Below are 8,769 nucleotides of genomic sequence, written 5' to 3' on the forward strand. Positions count from 1 at the left end.
GAACTTTGCAGGTGCACAGTTTTCACTGGGAGAAAAAAAAAAAAAAATATATATATATATATATATAGCCTCCTTGGACAGACCTAAAATGCAGACACTTAGCACCCAAATGAGTTATGTAAGGATTAAATAAAAACATTCCAATAAGAGGCTTGGCACACAGTAAGAGCTTCATAAACACTCCCTCTCACTCGGGGGCCGGCTGGCAATCACACACAGCAATGAACCCTGCCCGCACCTGAAAATCTACTCATAAGACCTTTCTTTTTTCCTTGAGTTTAAGGAAACGGGAGAACCTATGTCCTGAGAGGCAGTTACCGTGTCTAAATCATTTCGCTGCATTTGAGGAAAAAGCAAACATTTTCATTTTGCAGTGGATGATGGGCGCACGCCCAAGAAAATTACTCAGCCCTTGTTTTTCTCCTTTTGGGGTTTTCCTAGAATAGTTTCAGTCCAACTGCAATGAATCTCTAGATCCCATCACCATCGGTTTGGGCTTTGGGAAATCGACTAACCGCTCCACCCCGCAGACCACCGCTGGGCTCAGACGCGGGATCAAAAGGGCGCAGCGCCGGGAAGGGGCGGACTCCGGAGTGGGGCGTTACGAAACCTTCGGGAACGGACGGCCACTCCTCGCAGGGGAGGGACCGAGGGCCGGGCCTCGTTCTCTAGAAGTCGCAGCACTGGATCCCAGAACTCAGTTCTCTGTGGCTTCTCTGTGTCCGAGCCTCCGCAGCGAGCTCCCTAGTGGCTCACAGCCCGGGCCGCTCTCCACGCGCCAAGTGCCTTCCCCGGCCATGTCGTCCTGCAGCCGCGTGGCGCTGGTGACCGGGGCCAACAAAGGCATCGGCTTCGCCATCGCGCGCGACCTGTGCCGGCAATTTTCGGGGGACGTGGTGCTCACGGCGCGGGACGCGGCGCGGGGCCGGGCGGCAGTGCAGCAGCTCCAGGCCGAGGGCCTGAGCCCCCGCTTCCACCTGCTGGACATCGACGACCTGCAGAACATCCGCGCCCTGCGCGACTTTCTGCGCAAGGAGTACGGGGGCCTCAACGTGCTGGTCAACAACGCGGGCATCGCCTTCCAGCGTAGGTCGGGGGTGGGTCTCTGGGGGCGCCAAGGGTTCGGGGCAGAGAGCCGCGGGCGCCCCCTACTTGTGGGCTGGAGTGATCGCGGAGCGCAGCGCCGGCCCTTCAGGATGCGCTCAACATTGGCCTCCCTCGGCGGCTTCTCGCTTTCCGCGGAGTCGCGGGAGAGGTTCGCTTAGCGCGAAGCTGGCGGGGCGCAGCCCTGGGCCCTCCCGGAGCCGTCGGCTGCTGCGGTTTGCCAGAAAACCCGCCTCCTGGGAGGGGGCCACGCCCTGCTAAGCTCATCAGCTTTCTGTCTAAAGCAAAAAACATTTTCCCTGCGAAGGGTCTCCAGCTCACTTTGGGCTTTCGCTTTCCTTGAAAGGGAGCTTTCATAGAAGCCCGGAGGCATCTGCTCGGGACAGGAAATGGATCGCTGAGACGCGATCAGCGCGCACTTGCACAATAGTGGACTTGAGATTTTGTTTAATGGAAAGCTTTGATAGGCTCAGCCAGAAAGGAAGCGAGCCTTGTTCCCTCCCCCAGGGAATTTGTTTGTCATCAAACATACATTTTAAGTGTGATTTTAAGTATCATCTTTGGCGGTGGGGGGGGGGGAGGTCAAGGATATTGCTCTACTGATCTACTGAGAAAGTTGTTGAGCCGCCGTGTGGTGGAGGTAGAAAGAATAACCAAGCCAGACTCACCTACAACCTAGTGGAGACGAGAAACCCAACAGGCAGAAGGGAGTAAAAACTGCCGTGAGGCCTTGAATGACCAGCCCCCCGGCTTGAACCCTCACCGAAGCTGTGCACCCGCACCTCCAAGTCAGCGGGTCCGCTTTCCGGAAGCGCGGGTGGGAGGTGGCAGACACCCGCTGGTACAACCCTCAGCCCCTGGCTGAAGGATTGATGGATAAATACGCCGCTTCCCGGACCAAGCGTGCAGGAACGCGGGTCCGCTGGCAGCCCTTGCCCCCTCAAAAGCGTGGGCGGTGGACCAACAGCACGTGCAGCCCCAGGCACTCGCTGGGATCGCAGGATCTCGGGCCTCACCCCACACCCGCTGAATCAGAATTTCATTTTAACAGGATTGCCAGGTGCCTCCCGTACCCTTTCAAGATTGAGCCGCTGCCCTGAAAGCCAGGAATGCTCAAAGTGGGGCCAGACCTGTAGCTGTAGCGTCACCCGAGAACGCGTTAAAAATGCAAATTCTGGAGCCCCACCCGACACCTTCTCAATCCCAAACTCTGGGGGCGGAGCCCAGAAAGCTGTGTTTTAACAGGCCCTGCAGGTGATTCAGATACACCCTTGAAGCTCGGATCCGGTGGCTTAAAAAATCGTTTTAAAGTTAGCTTGTTTTAGGGGCGCCTGGGTGGCTCAGTTGGTTGAGGCTGGGCCTTCAGGTCAGGTCATGACCTCGGGGTTCGGGAGTTCGAGCCCCGCGTCGGGCTCTGTGCTGACGGCCTGGAGCCCACTTCGGAGTCTGTGTCTCCCTCTCTCTCTCTCTGCCCTCCCCCACTCAAGCTCCGTCTCTCTCAAAAATAAACTACAAAAATATAATAATAAAGTTAGCTAGTTTTTCCTTTAATTAGAGATAAAATCTAGGGCGCCTGGCTAGCTCTGTCCGTAGAGCATGAGGTTCTTGATCTTGGGGTTGTGAGTTCCAGCCCCACCTTCCGCGCAGAGATTGGTTAAATAAACTTGAGAGAGGGATAAGATTCACTTTGTTATATACATTTCAAGGGGAAATGCATGACTTTGTTTCCTTCTCTTTTTGGAAGCTGATGATCCAACACCCTTTGACATTCGAGCTGAGATAACACTGAAGACAAACTTTTTTGCCACAAGGAATGTCTGCATAGAATTACTGCCAATAATAAAACCTCATGGTAAGTCCAGCCATATGTCTGCCCCTCCCCTGCTCATTCTCATTCTCTCTCTCTCTCTCTCTGTCTCAAAAATAAAAATAAAAAAAGATGTATAATGGGGCGCCTGGGTGGTTCAGCTGGTTGAGCATCCGATTCTTGATCTCAGCTCAGGTCTTGATCTCAGGGTCGTGAGTTCAAGCCCCAGTTTGGGCTCCACGCTGGGCGTGAAGCCTACTTAAAAATAAAATGAAAGATATGTTTGATACATGGCAGTGCTCTTTGGTCCCATGATATGAACTCAACCCTAGAATAATAGGTGTTACAAGTCCCCAAAGGCCTCTTGCCTTTGAGCAACCTCAGTGGGTCCTTCTCAGCTCCTCAGGGTGGTGGGGCCACACCAGCTCATTTGGGAGCCTGGCAGGGAAGGCTCTGTTTTAGCATCATTATGACTTTCCCTGTGTTCCTTTCTTCACTTTGTCAAGCTAATGAAGAACCTCCCAAAGAAATATTTCTTTATTAGGAAGTATCTTGCCCACACTCCCAAGTATTCAATAACTTTTATTACTTTTTCCACAAATACTGGAGGGCCTACCATAACCCAGGGTGCTGGGGACACAGTGGTAAGCACTGTGAACAGGGACAATCCTGACCATGGAGCACTGAGTCCAGTGGACAAGACCCTCATTGACAAAGAATCCTACAACTGTACCGGGAGGGGGCAGAGAAGGCTCGCTTCCTTGACGATTCTCTTTCCCAGGAAGGCAGCTGTGATTCTTAGGAAGAAAAACTCTGTGGTTCTTATAAGAAATGTGCTTTTCTTGGGGTGCCTGGGTGGCTCAGTCGGTTGAGCATCTGACTGTTGATTTCAGCTCAGGTCTTGATCCCAGGGTCGTGGGGTCGGAGCCCTGCATTGGGCTCTGTGCTGAGTGTGGAACCTGCTTAAGATTCTCTCGCTCTCGCTCTCGCTCTCTCTCTCTCCCTCCCCCTCTCCCCAGCTCATGCTTGCTGTCTCCCAAAAAAAAAGAAAAAAAAAGTGCTTTTCTTAATTTAACATTTTGAATAAAGATGATCTCTAGTGCAAAAATCTTAAAATCTAAAAAGATGTTTGGTGAGAGCTGCACTCAGACTCATGCTCCCCCACTTGCCCAATTCCTGTCCCCAGTCTCTACAGGCGATTCCCTTTGTCTTTTCCCAGTGGGATGAGATCACAGAAAGCCGGCAGGCAGAGTTGCTGGGACTGGCTGAAGGAAGCCTTGCTTGGTTCTAGGTGCGTGGAGTTGCTGAGTGCTCAGGGCCAAGGGCATAGTTTTTAAATGCAAATCTAAGTTATGTATGTGTGTGTGTGTATCCCTTTTTTACATAATGGGAACATTAAGTATAATGTTTGCTACTATGCTTTTTTTCACTATCTCTGGGACTCTTTCTAGATCAAGACAGAAAGCTTTCTTATTTTTTTTACAGCTGCATAGTATTCCATTTGCAAGGGTGATGTCTACCAAGTGTCTAGAAGTCTTCTCTCTATGGGTTTTAGAATCCTAGAATTGGAAAACTACAAGGTATTGAAGAAACTTGACATTCCTATGACTTCATTTTACGAGAAGGAAATTGAGACCCAAAGACATGAACGCAGTCAGGTAGTGATAGATCTGGAAACAGTGTTCAGGTTTCCTGACTTCACCCCTCAATCAAATCAGGATAATTAGTTCCAGTGAAGGGAAGGATCTTAACGCCAAACAATTGCAAAACAAGCCATTTTGAAAGATGAAAGGCAGCTTGGAGGAGGGTGGAGCTCGGGCATCAACCCAGAAGCAGATGAATCACTGGCTTCAACCAGTTCTCTGTAACAGTAATTCCCAACTTGGGAATCTGGTTTACAACACATTGAGAATACTTGTGAATTTTCAGTAAAACTCACGTTTACCCAGAAGGCAAAAAGCGAGGATCCTTGCCTCTTGATTTGTAGGGAATCTCTACCCATGCAAAACTGACTTAAATGTCACATTTGATTTGGCTTTATAATACCTCCTTATTTAAAAAAAATTTTTTTTAATGTTTGTTCGTTTTTGATGGACAGGGTGTGAGCAGGGGCGGGGCAGAGAGAGAGGGAGACGCAGAATCTGAAGCAGGCTCCAGGCTGTCAGTACAGAGGCTGAAGCCTGGCTTGAACCCACGAGCTGTGAGATCATGACCTAGGCCGAAGTCGGACGCTTAACCGACTGAGCCACCCAGGCGCCCCTATAATACCTCTTTAAAAGAAAGTTACTTCTGGGACCCCTGGGTGGCTCAGTGGGTTAAGTGTCTGACTTTAGCTCAGGTCATGATCTCACGGTTAGTGGGTTCCACCCCTGCTTTAGGCTCTGTGCTGACAGCTCCGAGCCTGGAGCCTGTTTCAGATTCTGTGTCTCCCTCTCCCGCTGGCACTTGGTGTGTATCTCTCTCAAAAATATATGCACAGTTAAAAAAAAATTTTTAAGTTACCAAACCTTTTGCTTGTTCATTCAAGATTCTGAGTGAATAAGTTAATCCAACGTTTACCCACTAGGGGGAGCTACTTGTCCACTCTTTCTAAGAATGGCTAGGGGTTGTTTCAGGACCAGGGGGCCCACCTGGACCTCAGCAAATGGTGGTGGTTGTGTGGGTGCAGCCCTTCTCAGGACTGATTGCACCCAGCTGGCTGCTGAGATGGTCATCCCTTGGCCTCACTGATGATCACCTGAGATGTCACCTGAGATCAGAGGACACCTCTGACTCTTAGAAAGTTTTTTATTTCTACCAAAGGCAAAGAGTAGCACCCCTATGTTCATTTTTCTTTCTTTCTTTACCCTTTTGAATTTAATTCCTTGTAGCAACCAGGCAATTAAGAACAAATTTGTTTAGGGTGCCCGGGTGGCCCAGTTGATTAGGTGTCTGACTCTTGATGTCTGCTTGGATCTCCATCTCAGGGTTGTGAGTTCAAGCCCCACGCTGGCTTAAAAAAAAGAAAAAAGGGGGGCGCCTGGGTGGCTCAGTCGGTTAAGCGTCCGACTTCGGCTCAGGTCATGATCTCATGGTCTGTGAGTTCGAGCCCCGCGTCGGGCTCTGTACTGACAGCTCGGAGCCTGGAGCCTGCTTCCGATTCTGTGTCTCCCTCTCTGTCTCTGACCGTCCCCCATTCATGCTCTGTCTCTCTCTGTCTCAAAAATAAATAAACGTTAAAAAAAAAAAAACAAACAAAGCTGCTTAGAAAGTAATGAAGAACACAATTTCATCAAAGTAGTATTCCTGGCCAAAGCATTGAAGTGAATCTAATTAGAAAACCATGCCAGTCCAAATGGGAGAAATACTACAAAATAATAGCCTAGAGTCTTCAAAAAGATCATTGTTAACTACTCTAGGTTAAAACTAAAGAGCTATGACTGCTAAATACAATCCGTGATCCTACGTTGGAGCCTGGATGAAAACAAAAACTATAAAGAAAGACTATTGAGATAATTGGACCCTTTGAATACGGACTGTACTTCAGATAATAGTGTTATATCATGATAAATGTCTTGAGGGTGATCACTCTTGTGGTTATGTAAGGTAATACCCTTGTTACCGTATATAAAGTGCTTAGGGCAAAGTTTTATGATACTTGTCTGCAATTAAGACAAAGAGAAAGCAAATGTGGCCAAATGTTAATAATTGAGGGGCTTAGGTGAAGGGCATACGGGTATGTATTGAACTATTCTTGCAATTTCTCTGTAGGCTTCAAATTTTTCACAGTTCAAAGTTGGGAAGGAAATATGTATTACAAGAGAGGAAGAAAATACTGAAGAGTCTTAGGTACCTGGGGATAAGTGAGTGCTCATATTCAAGACAGAGTGAGGCCATCTCTGTGTGCAGTTGGCCCACAAAGATATCTAGTAGAATGTACAACACACACACCCCCAACCCCATGGTGAATGAATGCCACTCAGAAAATGCAATAAAATCCACCTATCCTAGTGGATACAGAAAGAGTGGATTCGGGATAATATGTAAGAAAAGAACCCCCTAAATGTGGTGTCTTTTTTTTTTTATGTTTATTCATTTTTTGAGAGTGAGAATGAGTGGGGGAGGGGCAGTGAGAGAAGGGGACAGAGGATCCGAAGTGGGCTTTGTGCTGACAGCAGACAGCTCCATGTGGGGCTCGAACTCATGAACCATGAGATCATGACCTGAACTGAAGTCGGACACTCAACCGACTGAGCCACCCAGGTAACGCAACGTGGTGTCTTCTGATGTTAGGTGAACTGTGTAAATTCACACACTGGTTTTGGGATTTCCAATCAATGTTTCCAGCCGTCTTCTAGTTTCTGGCCTGCATGTTTTTTCATAGACATAACCGTCTTTTTAATAGCCGTGAATTATGGTTAATGTGAATATTAACTCATTAATTATATTTAATTATTAATGATGGGCTAAAGAAAGTGAAGAAAATCAAAACTGGGATGGAGAATCAACCCACTCCATGTGTGAGAGTACCCATCATTCAGGATAGACAGGGTCATCGTAAGGCATTGCTTGGCCCTGATATTTGGCAGTTGGAGGCAAAGAGGTGGTGCCCAGGGCCCTAGGAAATTGTGCAAACCAGTAAACAGCTTTAATCCTTGGGGTGAGGGTGCTGTCTCTGGGAAACCAAGTTCACAGGCGCCTGGAGTGTTTGTGTGTGTGTAGTGGGATGTTTTATAAAACTGCCCACTGGAGAATCACTGCCCTTTAGCCCCTGTTACTGATGGAAATGTGTCCTTTCCTTTGGGGGAGGAGAGCACAAAATAATGTTAAAGCCCACTGGGTCCCTTCTAGAGTCTTTTTTTTTTTTTTTTTTTAACCAGCAATTAAACCTGCAGTATCAATCAATTGCATGTTAGGTATAGTCACCCAACAATCGTTTATCTGTGACCTGCTTCCATATATTTACTATTCTGTTTCAGGCAGGGTGGTGAATATCAGCAGTTTAGAGGGCTCCAAAGCTCTTGAAAATTGCAGTCCAGATCTACAGAAGAAGTTCCGATGCGAGACGCTCACAGAAGGGGACCTGGTGGACCTCATGAAAAAGTTTGTGGAGGATGCAAACAACGAAGTGCACGAGAGGGAAGGCTGGCCCAACTCGGCTTATGGGGTGTCCAAGCTGGGGGTCACGGTCTTATCAAGGATCTTGGCCCGGCGTCTGGATGAGAAGAGAAAAGCGGACAGGATTCTGCTGAACGCATGCTGCCCGGGGTGGGTAAAAACGGACCTGGGTGGGCCTTGCGGCCCCAGGACTGTGGAGGAGGGAGCTGAGACCCCTGTCTACTTGGCCCTCCTGCCTCCAGATGCTACCGAGCCTCATGGCCAACTGGTCCATGACAAAGTCGTCCAAAACTGGTGAATGTCTGCTTTGGTGCTTAATGCTTAATAAACGTTTGTGGAGTGAATGAGTGAATTCTGGTGGTATAGTCGACTTCATTTTCTGTCGACTAGAATCTCCCTGTGAGAAAGCGGGTCTCGTCTAGAATCGGGCCGAGAGATTTTACTGTGCCCAGACTCTAACCTGAGATGGAGAAGAACCTGGTCCAGTGGTTCTCCAGTGTCAGAGGGCATCACAATTACCTGGAGGGCATGTTAAAACATTGCTCAGAACTGGGGCACAAAGATGTGCACTTCTGACAAGTTCCTGGGTGCTGCTGGTGTTGGTCGAACGAGAGCCCTCAGGGCTACGGAGTGGGCTGCAGCCGTGTTCCAGCAATCCCATGCTGTTTCTAGGTTGTTGACTCTTCGAGGATGTGATTCCTCCTCCATTTCTATTGTTCTGCAATCCTGCTTTGTACCACATTCTGTTTCATTATATTTGG

The 8,769-nt window shown here is 48.6% G+C and overlaps 1 protein-coding gene across 1 annotated transcript; it reads left to right on the top strand.

Moving 5' to 3' along the window:
- The first annotated feature begins 686 nt into the window (after positions 1 to 686).
- Positions 687 to 8,527, top strand: LOC124526435 (carbonyl reductase [NADPH] 3). The gene is made up of 3 exons (XM_047099428.1): positions 687 to 1,086; positions 2,849 to 2,956; positions 7,870 to 8,527. Exons 1-3 carry the CDS (start codon positions 798 to 800, stop codon positions 8,304 to 8,306), a joined length of 834 nt encoding a protein of 277 aa, XP_046955384.1. The 5' UTR covers positions 687 to 797; the 3' UTR covers positions 8,307 to 8,527.
- The last annotated feature ends 242 nt before the right edge of the window (positions 8,528 to 8,769 follow it).

This window comes from Lynx rufus, unplaced genomic scaffold (genome assembly GCF_022079265.1).
Source record: "Lynx rufus isolate CCGP_SWC_20201006 ecotype Redwood Valley unplaced genomic scaffold, mLynRuf1.p SCAF_5, whole genome shotgun sequence".
NCBI lineage: Eukaryota > Metazoa > Chordata > Mammalia > Carnivora > Felidae > Lynx > Lynx rufus.

Bases quoted from the DNA above. Each gene is read 5' to 3' on its own strand.
- LOC124526435 (XM_047099428.1), top strand. From the start codon at position 798: ATGTCGTCCTGCAGCCGCGTGGCGCTGGTGACCGGGGCCAACAAAGGC. The intron at 1,087-2,848 runs GTAGGTCGGGGG...TCTTTTTGGAAG, and splicing joins CGCGGGCATCGCCTTCCAGC to CTGATGATCCAACACCCTTT. The intron at 2,957-7,869 runs GTAAGTCCAGCC...ATTCTGTTTCAG, and splicing joins GCCAATAATAAAACCTCATG to GCAGGGTGGTGAATATCAGC.